This window comes from Diceros bicornis, chromosome 17, assembly GCF_020826845.1.
Source record: "Diceros bicornis minor isolate mBicDic1 chromosome 17, mDicBic1.mat.cur, whole genome shotgun sequence".
Taxonomy (NCBI): Eukaryota; Metazoa; Chordata; class Mammalia; order Perissodactyla; family Rhinocerotidae; genus Diceros; species Diceros bicornis.
In genome coordinates, this window is record NC_080756.1 from 44788058 (window position 1) to 44805957 (window position 17900).

Sequence of the window (17900 nt, forward strand, 5' to 3'; positions counted from 1 at the left end):
GACTCCTGCAGAGGTCACTTTTTGTGCGCGGGGTCGTCCCCAGCGTTTGCGAGTAGCATATGCATGTGGTTGTGCTGACGGCACTCGCAGGCTTGTAAATTTTCACCCTGGGAAATTAGCAACAAAGCCCGATCTGTCTCGTGGCTGCTTTGCACTTTCCGAGGGCGGCTGTACTTGACTGAGCTGCAGAACAGGCACACGAGAGCGAGCGAGGGAGCCAGCGAGGGAGGGAGGGAGGGAAGGAAAGGAGAGAAGAGGGGAGGGCTGGGGGCGAGAGGTAAATAGTCTTAAATCGGAAGGGAGCTGCTTCTCTGTGGTCTTGACAAGCGCTGCCTGGGCTCCGCCGGCTCAGTAATAACTGAGTGACCTTTTCTTTGGCTGTATTATGTCTGGCCGGGAAGGGATCGCGTTTTGCAGCTGAGAGCTGGGGCTTCCTTCGGCTCGGCTCCTCGCGTGCTGCTGGGGTAAGTTGTCTTGAGCCAGGACGGAGAGAGACAGCCTCGGACTGCAGTTGCCTAAAAGGAGGACACCTGTGGCTCAGATACGGTCAACACCATTACTTGGCGGATCCTTGAGGACCTCATTATTTTAAACTTAAAAAATAGAGATTCCCTCCCCCTCTTTTTTTTTTTTTCAAACAATGCTTCTTTTTGACCTTTCCCAAGGAGAAGCGCTACAAAGCAGCCACTGTGCTTTCTGAACGGCCTCCCCCTGTATCGCTTAATTGAGAAGGTAAGTGCAGCAGCTGTGTACACACGCGTCGGCTTATTTGTGGTGTGTGTGTGTCTGCGGGTGCGCGCGTGCGTGTGCGGATGTGGGTATTTTTTTTCTTCCCCAGCCTCTCCTAATGAGGCATAAACGGGTGCTGCAGCCCAGCTCCGCACTGCAACTTTCACTCGGGCTGCAGCTCTGCTGAGACGGTTTTGTTTAAATCATGTGAGGCTTCATTATTTTTATGATGAGACATGAAAGAGATGCTGGCGGAGGATGTTGGTGGAAGGAGGGAGAGCGGCTGCGGCGCGGAACGTCTCAAGTACGACTCGAGTGGATAATAGTCAAAGTTCACGCTGAACCGCAGCATTTCCACACCCCTGCCTCCCGGGGAGAGAGGGGCAGGGAGAGTTTGGAATTAGGAAATGTTTGCTCTGGCCCGGCCCTTAGGAAGGGAATTGAGTCCTAAGGGGGTTCCGGACCCCCTCCCCTTACTTGCTGGAATTCATGACCCCCCTCTCCCTTAAGAGTTGAAATGACAATATTTTGGTTCTTGTTGACACTTCTGCCTCTCCCCACTCTGCCATAACAACAAAATGTTGTTTCTACGAGATGGAAAAGTGACTATTTGGAGCGGGGTGGGAGGGGGTGGTTGGGAAGAAGAGGCCAGAAGATACACGTTCCGTGGAAAAAGGTGCCTGTGTCTATAGGTTGAGATTCAAACTGATGCGGCACATTTTTACCGGGGCTACCCAGATTGCTGTTATGAAATACAAGTCAGATTTATGATCTTTTTCATATTGAACATGATATGCTATGCTAACGCTGCATGTGACAGTTTAATCAAATCCATTTGTTACCACGAAGCTAAAAGGGGCCGCTGGGATTTTAGGATTACGGGCAGAGTTAGGGAAGCATGTGGCTTTGTCATTCGCCATCATTTTGCACACTGCCACACTGCGAGGGGCTCTGTGTGTGCGCCGCGTCTCGTCTGGCCGCCCTCGTCCCTTCCCCCACCCCCTGCCGCCACTCCGACCCGCTCCCAAAGTGGCTTCACAATAGTCGGTCCTCGGCGGTGTAGGCTGCGCACCAGGTCCACCCGAGCTAAATCAAGGAGACCCCCTTCCACTGCTACCTTTGAGCTGGGCGCTCAATGCGAAGCTGCTGCAACTCAGGCACGCCTAAGTCAACTCATGCAGAAAAAGGAGAAAAGTTTTGGTAAGGTTACAATCTATCATAGATGCACTTTGCCGGCGCTCGGCACTCTTGGCTGCTCAAAAGCCTTCCTGCTCTTCCGCTGCTTTTGTGTCTTTCTGAAAGATCCGAAATATTATTGTTGTAACAGCTTTGAAAGACGGCTGCTTAAACCAATTAATCTTGCTAGGTGCAACAAATACTGCTACATTCTTTGCAAATCATCCCTGTGTGGCTGCAAAGACACAACCACAAAAGGCTGGAGCATAAACTCCGTAAGGGATTCTTTGTTAGAGTGTATGTATGTTTCTTATTTTTTTTTTTTTTATTTTGCATGTGAGCTGCATCAAAATTGAACTCAGTCTTGCAAATCTCTTGTTGGCCTTTGCCAAGCACTAGCACTTTGCTGCCATGGTAACTGTAATTAAACTGATAAGAGTGGAAAAATGTCAGTATCTCTGAGCCTTGCAGCTGCATTGGAGAAAAAGGGAATCAAATTGGTTCCCAGCTCCATTGCTCAAAAAGGGGAGGGGGGTAGTAGAAGGATGGGGAGGGGGGTTGGGAGTTGAAGGGGCAGAACAGAGTTAAGCAGCTCCGGGGCCTGAGATCTGGGGACATCTATTTGCATTGTTGTCCCTTAGGGGGCTGCAGCCTGTAGGGATGCTCTGGGCCAGTGAACAGAGAGAAACAAGCTTTTAGGCCCAGTCCAGTTCTCCAGTCGGGTCTGGGGGCTGGGGAGTGGATGAAGATGGGCAGGAGGAGAGAAAATCTTTTGTTTGGTACCTCTTGGCAATCGAATGGCCGTGTTGGCCAAATTCTTTTAATCTGTGTCACTGCTCCCAGCTGCAGAACCTGCATTCCCATTTTAGCATCTTCCTGAGGCACCTCATCTCTGCCAACCCCCTTTATGTATTCCCTCTTCCTGTTCCTTCTCCCAAATTGTTCTCTGTGTATCTTCCGACGGGGACAAAATGTTTTCCATTCACTATGTGTAGTTAGTCCAAAAATATAAAAGGCTGTGTCTAAGTGCTGCAAATCTTTTATTATGATTATTTTTTTTAAAGCCCTGTGTGTTGTGGAGTTGTGGTTACTTTGTTGTGTTAACTACTGAAGCTGAGCCTGTGCGGATGAATGGCACAGAACAAGGGAACATAATGGAGGCAATCAACCGTTAGGCCGCCTCACAATGCAATCCAGGCAATTAAAAGCTCACCAGAGTTTAAATGAAATGGTTCTACTTATTTCTGCACACCACACTGCACAGGCTATTATTTATGTCTTTTTTTTTAATTATGATTTCCCTTAAACTGTCAAATAACTCAGAATGGCAGGGTCTCAGAGGCAATAAGAATTTCCCTCAGAACAATTTACATGCCAATCTAAAACTAGTTATGTGTCCTGATGTGCTATGTGCAACTTGTGAAATGTTTCTCAGCACCGAACACATAGCTCCACCCAGACGTGTTCTTCTGGATGGAGAAGGGAGGCTGCTGACTGCTTTCTGCCTTTTTAGGTCCAAGACAACGTGGTGCCTACAAAATAGTTCTTTTTCTACAACCGTTAACTTGCATAGTATTGAAAAGATTTCCTTTTCAAGAGAAATGTGATGATGAGCTCCGAAAGGTACCAGGATGGAGTGGAAAATATCAAACTCCTTTTACGCCCAAGGCCAAACAGAACGTAAGAGTTTCAAATATTAATTGGCCTCTGAGTGCTAAATTAAAATGTCAATACAACAAAAACAGTTTGTGAAGACAAGCAGAGTAGTGTTACTTGTGCCAAATGTCGGTATTCCCTGTCTTGGTTGCAAAGCATTTTGAATAAAGATAGCTGACCTTCCACGCTTGATGATAGTAACACAACTCAGGGAAATATAGCTTAGGATATTTACAAAAAATTTTCAACTTTGTGATATGAAAAAAATAGGTCTTATAAATTGGATAATTAGACTAGCCACTCAATATGTCTCTAGATGTTTTCAAAAATGAAATCCAGAAAGTCATTTAGTAAATCAGAATTTCCCCCTCCCTCCAGGTGTATGGTTAAGAGGCACTTTTGTTCTGTACTGTAATTAATGGGACTCATTCCTTGTGGAACCTTGCTAGAAGACGGTAACTAGTTCTGATCAAAGAAACTTCATTTGTTAGAAGTTCTAGAGAGTGAGATTTAGCAGAGCTATCAAGGGTGATGATTAATCTACGCTAGACCCTTAGCTCCTTCAAAGAAAAGGAACAGAAAGCAGGCTATAGGAATACCACCTGCTCTTCTGTACAGATCCAGCTGCTAGTCTGCGGCTCCGACGACCACGGCTATGCATGTCATGCAGAAGGAACAGCCTCCCTGCTTTCTTCCCTGCCGTTCCCTATTCCATTACCCTACCAGAGAAGTTATTTTCTAATGGAAGTTCAACATTATAACAATATTATGTGTAATTCATGTATTATTTGTAGCTAGAAAAGTTATTCAGCTGTGAGGGTACGGTGCCTTGATGTCTCTTATCAGTGTGATTTAAAAAAAAAAAAAGGATTGTGAAGGTAACAGAGGTGAAGCCTTCATCATAAGGCATCAGAGGAAACTGAGGAAGGTTTAGCTACTTTGGAGTGGGGAAATACGCAGAAAATGCTCAAGCCGATAGTTTGGCATTTCTTTTCTTGAAACTGTTTCAAGTGTATGCACAGTTGGTATTTTGTATCCGTCTATGCCCAAGTTTAAAACTTTATGCCTAGGAGAGGAAGCATAACATAGCAGTGGGGTCTCTGGACTGTAAGGACACCAAGTCTGGTGCTTAACTGTTGTTCAGCTTTGAGCAAGTCCCTTAACCTCTCTTAGGCCTCTATATCATAATTTGTAAAATGAGGGAATTTGGAATCAGTGATGTCTGCAGTATTTTATAGTGCTTAAATGAGTTATTTGATAAATATAAAGCTCTGAATATTTGGTCCAGCTTTATTTAAAGCTGAGTGTTTGACACTTAGGAAAGAAGGAGAAACTCAAAGGCAAATATCCTTTCATTGAAAACATTTCAGTCAAGTTGTAAAACCCATAGAACCCATCTAGACTCCTAATTTATGATGGAGATATATCTCTAAAATATATAAACTTCCCTATGTCTAGTATAGTATGTATATAATATATTTACATATGTATGTTTGTGTAGTTTTATATATATTTAGACTTTGCCTTCTGTTTTCTCTTTGCCCTATAAAATAAATCAGTGCATGTTTATGGCAATAAATTACATAATCTTATACTTTAGTTTTACATAAAAGCATGTAGTATATGGTTAGGTAATCTGCTATTAATAGGAGCACTGACTGATGCCTGTGAGTGCAAATAAATTTTTTTATTTTAACATAATGAATACTTTGAAATATCAAGGGCACGGGAGGAAATATTGGATGCAAACAAGTAATATAGGATTGGTGAGCTTTTCGGGTGACTGTACTGTGTACTTAACTATAAACATCTCTACTGCTAAGTAAGGATAGTATAATCCCATTCTCCTTCCACCATCAAGCACATATTAAGTGAAATTTTTAACCAATCAAGAAAAACTCACTTTTGACTCCTATAGACTGTGCACAGACTAGTTTGTTTAACAGCTTTCTTTTAAGATTATTAGCCATTTACTCATATTTTCTCCCTACAGGAACTGCTCTGTGTAGAGAATGGAGACACTGTAAAATTATTTAATTTAACTTCGCCTATATGTCGACCTACTATGTACAACATGAATTCGTTATTTTTACCACTTTATATGTGTGACTTGATAAATGATTTAATAAGGACTTTATAAAGTTTGAGCCTGTTTGTTTCTAAAATTTAGTTTGATTTCAGTATGACCCTAAAAAAGAAACTCTAACCCTCCTTGAAAGAGGCGATATTAAATATTTAACTTGTTTGAGGTCTTTTGACATCTTTGGCTGCTCTCCTGTAGTCCCAGCTCTCTTTTCTGTTTTTGTTGTCCTTTAGGTATACAAATGCTCTCAGTCCAGCCAGACACCAAGCCCAAAGGTTGTGCTGGCTGCAACCGAAAGATCAAGGACCGGTATCTTCTAAAGGCACTGGACAAATACTGGCATGAAGACTGTCTGAAGTGTGCCTGCTGTGACTGTCGCTTGGGAGAGGTGGGCTCCACCCTGTACACTAAAGCTAATCTTATCCTTTGTCGCAGAGACTATCTGAGGTAGGAATTATCCTTGCACACCAGTGATGACTGGATTCCTTTTAAAATACTTTTGTAAGTGTATTTTTTTGTTTCGTTTCCTTACTACCAGCTTCTATTCCCGAAAGATGTTGACCTGTGAGTCTTCCAAATGTTGCCAGGTGCCTGTTATGCAAATGACTGCTTAAGCAATGGCCAGCAAAACACAGTATCTCAAGTGTTTCAATGCGGCTTGCCTGCATGCTCCCATTTAGGACTAGGTTATTCCACTGCCAATATTGAAACTGCCAGTTGCTGTCAAGGATGTATTTGGCAGAAATCAGCATATGAGTTTTTTATTAGAGCATAAGGGGCAAGGTAAGCTGAATGTAACACAAAGTTATTCCGCTCTCTTTCTGTTTTAGATTTGTCAGAGAAAGCCTGTTTGAAATTCTTAGCTGGTATTTATTAGGATATGTATTACACAGTTTTCAAAACTTTTCCCAAGTGTGAATGTATCGCACAGGTTTCACTGAGCATTGAACAGCTTCAGCCTTGCCAGTAGCTTTATGGAAAATAACAAAGTAAAGACATTCATCCTTATGGGGAAATGATAGCAACTCTCCAAACTGTAACACTTTCAGGACAACTCAGATGTTCCTGCTTAGGAAGCTGACTAAACTTATTTCTCAGCATTTAGCACTCAACACATGAACTTCTATTTAAAAAAAATTATTTTGCTTTTCAGGGAACTTTTTGACCTGCTTCAGCTACAAATTACTTATATTAATAAAGTAGGATCTATCAAATTAGAGAAATGATATATAGCATCATTTGGGTTTTCATATTTGATACAATTAATCATTTTTCTAGTCTGACATTAAGCGATTTATTTGGATTTTTTTCCCCTTATGACACAAAATTTATCAATCAGTGGTAACTCCTTAACCATCTTGGTCATTTGGGGAGGTGTTTTATAGGGAATTTGGTGCTTCTTAGTGTATAATTCAGTTGTATCTAGTCTGATTTAATCTTTATATGTGAAAATATATCATTCAATTAATGGTAAAGAGGGTGAATCCAGTAGTAGTGTTTATCAGATTCTACTCTTTCCCTCTCTTAGGACTGCCTCATCTGACAGCCTCCTGACTAATTATGACCACTTGTTACAACTTCTCTGTGTTCCCTGAGTGCACAAAATAGGAGCAAGGTGCCAACAATGGGAAGCGACTCTCTATAGCTAGAAATTCCCTCATTGTGGTGGCACAACTAATCAGAATTAATTTATTTTGTGAAATCTTTTAGAACTGCAGTCTTTGAACTTTCCTCTTTGAAATAAAAATTCCTCCTCTGCTCCTTGTGAAATAGAGCCTCATTTCCACATAAAGCATTTGTATTTGCTTTTAGTGACTTAACATTGCTTCCTAGTTTTGCTTTATCTTTACTAACCAATGTTCATAGATTTTTGTCTCTTTTTGACTTTTACATTTGTTTACCACTGCAGTTTCTCAAGTGGATTTTGTAACAGCAATTCCAAAACAAGGAGTTTATACACTCTGGGCAAGATTAAGGTGTTCTAATAAGCACAGACAAAAATTAAGTAAAATTTAAAGAAAGTCCCTTGAAATATCTGGATTTTTAAAATCAAATTATAAATTTACCACTGAAATACCAGTATTGTGAGTGAAACCATTTTTGTAGTTGTCAATATAGTAGCAAGTAGAGAAAGTAACCTTAGACTTGTTTTGTGTTATTCTTCCTTATGGTAGTAAGAAGATGATGTTAAACTGCTATTTGAAAGTCTCGAGAAAGTGTGTCATTGAAGGGAATTTATCAAAATAGTTTTCATATCAGAAATCCTTATCTTTCTCTAAAAGATTGTATATGTTGCTTATGATGATAAAACTTTTAGTTAATTTCTGATAGGCTCAAACTTTTAATGCTCGTTAACTTATTTTAAAAAATCATACTCTTTCAAATATAAACCCTGGTCCTGATTGCCAATATATTCATTTCTCAGAGTACAATTTCCTCTTAAATTGCTCATTACCACATTAATGGTCAGTTGTTATATTAACAACCTAAGAGTTGTTAACATTTCAAACTAAGTTGTTAACAGCAAGCTTATCCCTTATTTAAACTGAAGATTTGCTGTATATAACGTGACTTCTTTGGCAATGAGTAATTCATCAACACAAAAACTGCAGAAGTGACATGAGGAATTGGTGTGAGTGTAAAACACTGTGTTATGTGTTATAGATTATCCCACAGATATGGTATTTAGCTTTATGTGGAAAGCGTGTATCTCAATGGAATTGTGTCCGTGTTCAACAGCATATGTCTCTGACTGGCAAATTAAAATAGTCTGAGTCTGTATGTCAACTAGACAAATACAATCAAGCAAATTTTGTTTACAAACTAACTTCTTTGGATGTGTATAAATAGTCTTTCAAAAATGTTTATTGAATGCCTGCTATGTGAGAGGCGTAATTTTAGGTAGTGGATGAAATTAACTAAGGGAAAAAGAGAGGTTCATCTAAAATTGTTACTATCTGATTGTTTATTAATTACACAAAATCTGTAATATGATCACGGAGCAAGTAGTAGTCTATGGCTATTTTCCCAAGCTTTGAAAATAATTTTTCTTGTTTCCTTCTTATTTTACATTTCCTTTTTGTATTTTGCACCCTCAATACTTACCATTTAAATGCTATTAAAAAGTGGTTTGGTTTTGGTTTTGATGTTTAGATATTATATAATTTCTTTGAGGCACCAAACAAGCCATAAATAACTTACAGGTTTGTATGGCTCTTTCTAAATCACTAGGTGTCTAAGTAAAAATATGAAAAATGATAATAATAGTTTATCTGTACTTGTAAATTATTGGTTATAGATATTATCCTGGCCCAAATAATTTTTTCATATTTAGAGAAGAGTAAAATATTTTTGCCAATTGTATTTAACCTCCTAATTAATTTCTCCTTCTAAAAAAGAAAACAGAAAACACTTCTAATGCTGAACAGTGAGTCTTGAAGTTCTAACATTTTATTTTGCATTACTTTGAGTAGTGATAGTGAGGTTTTTACAAGTTCCATGAATGATAAATAAAGAATTTAAATCATAAGATATTTTCTTAAGGGTTTTTAGAAACTATTATTGTGGTAAATTTGATTTCTCTCAGATTTTTTTCCTCCTTCGTGGCACAATTGGCTATATTTAAGAAAAGAAAAGATTTTACAGTTTGTGTCCTGAGTTTCAAATCTTAACAGGTCACTTGCCATAACAGGCTGGTATAATATCTTTTATTTTTCTGTAGAATATAAAATGCACATATCCGATGAGAGAGAATTTGCCAGTTTGTAGGATTGTTCTCCGCCTTCAGAAACTCATTAGATAAAGAAACAGAAGGATTGACTTTTAAAAACTTCCTCTATTAACAGGCTTGCTGACTTAAATCGTGAAGTCAATCTGCCCATCAATATTTATATGCCAAGACCTAGAAATGTGTCTGTTAAAAATATATCCAACACATTTATAGAGCTTTTTTTATTTTTAAAAGTTGAGTTTATGACAAATTAGACATGGAAGCTTCTTTGTACCTTGTACTAGGGCTTAGAACTATTAGAGTGACTGAAGTAGATTAACAATTATTGTGTAAAAATACCAAAGTTTTAGTAATGATGTTTACAGGACTCTAGTCATTGCTAAATTATCTGTCATCTTCATTTCAGTCTGGAAAATATGAATAAAGTAGTAAATGTATAATCAGAGTTTTAGAATTAAGATTTTGTGGCAAGTGTTAAACAGTCAGAACTAGGAAAAATGATAAAATACTTTAGTTTTCAACTTGGAGGCAGTAAAGAATATCAGAACTTACCACTTAAGCTTTTGGGCAATTTTTGCTTGTTTTTTTATTTAAGCCTGCAACTTCTTACTTGTGGTATATTTTAAAAATTAAGTCGATATAGGCTGTATCTTGTATCTCAGTGAGTGGTGTCTCACCAGAGGATGTATTCAGTTGTTTGCTATGACGTGTGCCATGGAACCTGCTTGTAGCTCTTCCTATATGAGAAGCTGAAAATGTCTTATATAAAATTTAATGCAATTTGCTATTTTTATACATGAGATGATTTGTTTAAAATGAAACTACTAGGAAAGAGCGATGCTTCATGCTCCACCATAGTTCCCAATTAACAAACAGGATTTGAAGCTGTTATGCTGAGTACAAATTTTATATGCTTTAATATAACAATATAATAACTTTAAAATAGAAAATTAAAATTAAACGCTACATAGAGCATTAATCTAGCTATAACTTTATTTCACACTGATCAAACCTAGTGCCTCCTAATTTTTCTATAAGGTTAAATTTATATTAGTACATAATTAAGGCCTTAAAAGTAAACATGAATATGTTGTTAACATTATTTTACCTGACAATTCACTGCACAAATTCTTTTTTAATGTTCAGTAAAGTGTTCATTTTTTTCCCTTCATCGTCACCTTTTTAATATTAGGCAATTTGAAAATATCTTCCCCGGAAAGCAGTGCATTAGTATTATTTGAAAAATCACTTTTTATTGTTTTAAATTCTGTAAACTTAAGCTTTTAGATGGAATGAAACTCATCCCAAATAAACATTTTTCCTATGAGCTTCATTTGAGCTTTCTTACTTTATTATAGTCATAACCTTTATTATATTTAAATGTCTAAGGTAATCTTAGTATTATGAAATATTTTGGCATATGAGTGTATTAGACTACATTGTTAAAAAAATGCTGTTATTTTCTTTGTAAATTATCTTTATGTATAGCTTTATAAAAAGTTTTAAGTCTATTTTTCCGTTTATTATAGGAAAGCATTACCGAATTCTATTTCAAACATTTTAGACTATATACATAGGTTCATAGACCAGTACGAATCAGGTGTGATAATTTTGTGTGGTACAATACTTTGGGAGAGTGCCCCTCACTTTAGAAAAAATTGGTGGATTCACACTAGATTTCCTGAGCGACAACTTCTCTGTAACAATCTCTGTTAAAGATATTTCGTCTACAGATAGAACTTCTTATTTGTAAATTTATCTATAATATTTTCTTATACTTAATTTTATGATGTGCCTATTTTCAATGAATGAGTATTTAATAGAATTAATTGTTTTAGTTTTGTGGCTGTTTGTTTTATAGATGAGATATTTTCACTGAAAATTCCACCCCCCCCCAGAAGAATATTAAAAATCTGAAAATACTTCACACTGTTTCTATATCTTTACCATTTTCTACCTTTTTATAAAGCATGGAATACTTCAGTCAGGATAGTTTTTACACATAAGATGGATAAATTAGACATACCTGACTTAGCAGAAAAATATTCTGTTTTTACAAGTATATTTAGGATTAAATGCATCTGGAAGAAGTACATTTGAGAATTGCTAAAATTGCTTATTTTGCACTTTATAAATACATAGAACTCTGGGAAAGAATCTCTATTTTTGGTTGCTCTTAGAGTATATCAAAGTAAGCCAGCACCTCATTTATAAACTCACCATTAACTTCCATTAAGTGACTAATAATAAATTTTAATGCTGTGTTTTGACTGCATAACCATAATTTATTAAGGAATCTCATTTTTAAAATATGCTGAAAGTAGTAATTTTCTAAATGGTTTTGAAGAATATATGCATTGTAGAAATGTATTATGTAGTTCAATTTTTTGAACTCACATAAAAATTACATAGCCTAAAAGAAGAGTTGCACCAACCTAAACGACCATTGTATTTTTCTTCGTTACACTATGAGTCATTGACATCTTCTTTTGGTATTTGGTTTGAAAACATTTTCCAGTTTCTATGAGAAACTTATTCAAAATTATATACTGCAACCTCATCCCATCTTCCAAAAAAAAATATTAGCTAACATTCTCACTTTTATTAATAAATGTTAAAATATGTCAGTTGTAAATGCAGGACAAGATCTTGAAAACAAGGAGAGTAAAACTAAAAATAGCAATATTCTGTTCAATTGACCTGATATTTTTTTTAAAACAGCATTTGCATTAGCCATGTTTCTTTAAAAAGGCATTTTCCATTCATTTAAGATTTTTAAATTGGTTTATGTAAGTCATTATTCCAACTGATCCACGGAATTTCCCCTTAAGCATTTCAAGAGGTATAGATGTGTATATGTAGGCTACACATACAGATATTAGACTCTGTATAACCTTAGAATGAATATTAACTTTTATCGTGAATGACTTTCACCAGATCACCATAGTTTGGCAGGCTTTGAAACTTGTAAAATTCAGATACTTGAGGCCAGCTAATGTATTAGTATCGTAAACGATAGCACTGACTTATTCTCATAGGGTGTTTACCATTCTGAGAGGAAAGACAAGTTTTATAATACTATAGAATGCCCAAATTTATTCCCTTGTGATTTTTATCACCCAATTCTGTTTTTCTCAGCTTGGGTAGAATTTGATGCTGTTGGTTCTATTCTTTTTCTACCATCGTAACATACTTGTTTTGATGATTAACCACATGGGTCCCTTTTCAAGATATTTATAAGAAATTTTTAAGAAATTTATTTTGAAGTGAAAGTTTGCATTGTGAAGCAAGAAATGTGGCATTTAGATTTTCATTTCTTACTTTAAAGCAATTTCTTTTGCTTATTGAGGGTTTTTTTTTTTTTGCCTCTTATTAACAATATTAATAGATAACTTTTCTCTAAAGGAATTAGGACTTAAGCATACCCTTTCACTGTATTCATCAAACATATTTACTATATTCTAACCACCTACATCCCCCACCTGTGCGCTCACCGGGGCCATTTCTGCTTTCTGCCCTAGAGTGTCAAAGCTTGTTGATAGACCTTTTCCTTCTCAACAATATTTTTTGTAGTTATATAAAGATTCTAAATCTTTTGCTGAATTATTTTCCTTTATAGTGTTAGTTTTTTATGATGCAAAAGTCTCTGGTTGTGGATTTGACTAGTTTAAAACAAAATCGTACTTGAGATAAATAATCATCTTGGAATAGTCAGGTCCCTGATTTGAAGTTGGAAAATTAACATTAAGCTGCGTGTATTAAGTTAGAATCTAACCAGCGTGTGTTGTTATGATTCAATTTAATATTAGAAACTCTCCAACTGGGCTACTGGGAAAATAAATGACTCTTAGGAACTCAAAGATTATTTGCAGAGGAGTACACCAAAGCCATATTTAAGTAAAATTGTTATTACTAATGCAGTAAAGCATTGGCTACATTAAGCCCATCCTATTAATAAAAACAGAAAATCAGTTTTAGTAAACATAAATATCAAATATGACAAAGACTAGTAAGGGGACAGAGAACTTCATAAAATGTGCTAATGCTAACAGTAGTAATCTAAAAACCACAGAGGAAAAATAAATTCCCATCTCATTTATGCCATGGGATCCCAACAGGCAACTTCGTGGGGAGAAAAGCAAATTTTAGATATTGCTAGCTTATTCTTATTTTCTAAAACTTTTAGAACAATAGCGTGTTTCTCTTATAGCAGTTCTAACAGATGCTTACAATTTTTGAAATTATTTTATTCTTCTTGTTTTTAAAAGATTTTGAAATCTCTTAAGTAATGTTCTTTGATAGGTTGCTCACATTTCACGAAAATAACAGAATCAAGACTGTTGCACTTTTAAATACTTTATGGCATTAGGTATTTAATGATGCTTATTTTGTGTTTATCGACTGCTCAATAAAAATATATTCTGCCCAACAGCTATGTCTTAGACTGGGTAAGATGAGCAATTTGTACCTTTTCCTTTGCCTGAGTGGATAGGGCCGGGCGGGAGAGGCAAATGGAAAAAGTAATCATAACTTGTAACACTACATATGAGAATTAGTTTCAATGGGCAGATTTATATGTATTTTACAGGTGAGAAGTTCAACTATACTGTGAACATAATTTTAAAGCCTGTATCGCACGTGAATATCCACTGAGGGATCATTTGTGCTTTGAGAGACACAAAGAAATTATGTTATTGAATTACCTTAAAACTTATAAACTAGTGTTTTCTGTGGCTATTTATTAGAAAAAGAAATTAAAAATGTTCTGAGCCTCAAGAATCCCTTCTATCCGTAGTGGGTCCTTGCTGAATGGGTAGTATTGGGGTTTATATTTATAATTACATGTTTTGCTATCTCTCTAACAGTCTAAAAATGAAAACCATTTAGTCACTTAAATATTTGAATGCCAATACTTCCTTCCTGTAAATAATGTAGAATATTATATTTCTAATTGATTTTACATAATATATAAATTTATTAATATTTTACTATGTAAAGAATAAGGTAGTCTGGGAAATTGGGGAAAAACTTAAGGCAAATTATTTTTCAGGTTTTCTACAAGTGATATAGTCAATATTGTAGTTAAATAACTAAGTAAAATATATACAGAGTTATGTCCCAAGGAACCAATAAAGAGAATAAAAAGAGATATAATCAAGAGAGATTAGAACAATTTCTGAAGAAGGGAGGTTACAAATAATAAATAAAAACTAGGCTCTGTAAAAATCCTTTTATAAGCCAATAGTCCTATTTTAAAAGCTGGCTTCGAGGTTCATAGTTATATTTTGGATGCAGTGTAAGATGGTTAGCTCTGTAACTTTCATGCTATTTTCGTTGTTTCATCTCTTATCACAGATATTGGTAAGCTATTAACAGAGGTACCGTTGATGCCCCTTGCAAAATGTTTACCATACTCGGTCCCGTTTTCCCATTCAGCAAGTATCATTATTCTATATTCTCTAAGTACTGGACGAAGACCTAGGATACAGCACTGAATAAAGCACAGAGATACCTCCTCCCCTTGTAGAGTTTATGTTCTAGTTAGGGGAAGCAGGTAGTCAACAAAATAAGTATTGAGTATGTTAGGAGATGATAAACACTATTGGAAAAATAGAATTTGCAGAATTTGTATTAATGCACACTCGTGCTTGCATGTTGTATGTGTGAAAGAGAAAGAGAGAGAGAGAAGGATTTGAAAAAGTAAATAGGGTAGACAGGGACAGCTTTGTTGAGATGGTGACTTGAGTAAAGACCGGAAGAAAGTGAAGGAGCTAGCCCGAGGGATCTATAGGAAGACATTCTGGGCATAGGGAACAGACAGTATAATGGCCTTGTGATGGGAGCTTTTCTGCTGTGTTTGAGGAACATCAAGGATGCTAGTGTGGTTAGAGTGAGTGAGAGCAGAAGAGGAAAGGATTAGGGGCAGCCACTATGTGGTCCTATGGTGTCCCTTGTTGCTGTTACAACCTAGAATGCCCCTCTACTTTTCTAAATGTCCTCTAAGGAGGTGATAATACTTCCATTTGAGAACCTCTGTGAAGCTTATTCACTTAGGCTGTTATGGACTGAATTCCATTTAGGATTACAGAACTCATCTGCTAAATTGAATGGGATTATTTTTCATTTATTATTTACTGGTAGTTTTCTCTTGGATATCTTTTTATTTGGCCTTGATGATGACACTGTATGATTAAGTAATAGTTGTGAAATGTGAATTTCAAATAGACCTTGGGATTCTGTCACTTGACTGTCTGTTGCTAATTCATGGGTGATGATATAGTTGTATGTTTAAGTCGACATATCTACATACATCTCCTAAAATGGTTAATGGACTATTTATACATCATAATATCTCGATGTGAAATACAAAGGAATGCCCATATTGATGAGCTCGGGCTGCCACACAGCACACATGAGGGTGACACCTTGGCCAAAGATATCATTAAACTCTGCCCTGATCGCAAGGTCATTGATATATTTTGAAGATTTAGTGATAAAAATTGCTGCGGATTTTTCAAAGGCTGCCAATTTTCTTCTCTTGAAGTGGAAACATCAGTTATTCTAGGTCTGAAGAATGATTTTTTAAATTATTTTAAAGTCAGACTGAGTTTTACTTAAATTATTTTCTAATACAAAACATTTAAAATAACATATTGGCTCTAATTATAATAGATATTTCCAAATCCAGCATTTAGAGAAAAATACATCAAAGACATACTGTTATTTAAAACAATTTATTTAGTCACATCCTTGATGAGATGAGACAAATGTTATATAAGTGTTCTGTTTGTACATGTGTTTCTCACTCCTAATGTAACCCTAGCTCACTAATTTTAGTTTCACATCAAGAAGAGCTAAGCATTAGTCTTCAAAACTAAAAGATTAATATGCATTCCTTTTTGCAAGATTGGGATTTGTATGTCCCGACTCTTTACTTTTACAAATTAAAAAGTTTAGGGGGCGGCCCTGTGGCACAGCAGTTAAGTGTGCACCCTCCGCTACTGGCGGCCCGGGTTCTGATCCCCAGGGCACACCCACCCACCGCTTCTCCGGCCATGCTGTGGTGGCGTCCCATATAAAGTGGAGGAAGACGGGCACAGATGTTAGCCCAGGGCCAGTCTTCCTCAGCAAAAAAAGAGGAGGATTGGCATGGATGTTAGCTCGGGGCTGATCTTCCTCACAAAAAAAAAAAAGTTTAAATAAAACTTTAAATACAAATCAAAATGCTTCAGCTTGTATTTATATTTATAAACTGGGCTGGGATGCCTTATGGGTATTGGCTGAGAAGCTATGCTGATGTTACTTGAATCTTAGAAAGAGGCACAGCATGAATGGGTGAGCTTTCAAAACGGTGGCCATCTATACGTCATGCACAAAGAAATTTGAAACATACTTTTCAGAAAGTTGGGAAGTGGTAGCCAAATGGCTTTACAAGTCTTAATTCCTACTGTCACTCTGCATCCTCGATGTTTTTTTTTCCGTTATAATTTCTAGCGGCCCTCTTGTACTTTTTTGGTGGATGGGACATCTGTTGTAACTGCCATCTTGTTCTAGTTGAGTTGAAGATCTATATTCCTAATCGGTTGTGATTCTCACCTTCCCAAATGCACCAATTTGAGCTTGATTTTAAGGAAAAGTTGCCTGATCATGAGCTAATAGTGTTTGCTTGGTGTTTCAGCTTGTCAGTGGTAGTTATTAAACTAACAATTATCTTTAGAATAAAGATCACATGCTTGTTTGACTAAAAGTGTTAAATGCTTTGTCTTCTCGATTAACTGTAGATTTCTGCAGTAACCTAAGAAAAAATTATACATTTTGAGACTAAAATTTTTAAAAATATTTTTCATTTTCCTTTGAGGATTTAGCTGCTGAGTAGCAAACAGAGCCTTTATTTTCACCGCATCTCAGTTTTTTTACTGTGATTCTAAAGTCAGGATCTTATCCTACATTCGTTGTAACACACATAGTGTACCTGAAATCATTTCACTGTGTGTTTCGCATTATTCAACCACATTTGAGTGTTGCCTCTCCCTCACCAACTATCAATAATGGCAAATTAGTCATATATTGCTATTATAATGCATTTATCTATTGGTTTTTACCTTCTGTGAATATCACTTTATAAAAAGAAAAAAGTCTCACCAGATCTTGCTAATTCACTAAACATCTCCCAAATTAGGTGAGGTTAGATCTAATCCATAGGTAGTAGAGGCATGTGGTGAGGAGTCCATATTTGAAGTCTGCCCTATTCTGCTATGTCCCATCCGTATGTTCCTAGACAAGTTACTCAACCTCTCCAAGCCTCAGTTTACTTTTCTGTAAATAGGAATAATAGACCCATTCATAGAATTGTCAGGGGGTATCAGTGTAACGCCACAGAGAAAGAATTGAACACACTGGCCGACACTCCAATATGGGCCTCTGTCGTTGTGAAGGAAGAATAGCACTGAGTTATGAAGATAAGATAGGTGGAAAATTAAACGTGAGGAGAAGATTAAAGAAACAGATTAAGATGAAGTTTCAGTG

The 17900-nt window shown here is 36.5% G+C and overlaps 1 protein-coding gene across 2 annotated transcripts in view; it reads left to right on the forward strand.

Annotated features, from left to right (window-relative positions):
* Nucleotides 1–327: 327 nt before the first annotated feature.
* LMO3 (LIM domain only 3) overlaps nt 328–17900 on the forward strand; it is a 54697-nt gene continuing 37124 nt past the window's right edge. For both annotated transcript variants that reach the window (XM_058558692.1, XM_058558691.1), the window contains exons 1-2: nt 328–732; nt 5878–6091. In XM_058558692.1, coding sequence (XP_058414675.1) covers nt 5886–6091 — 206 coding nt within the window. In that variant the 5' untranslated portion in view covers nt 328–732; nt 5878–5885. The remainder of the gene's footprint in view (nt 733–5877; nt 6092–17900) is intronic.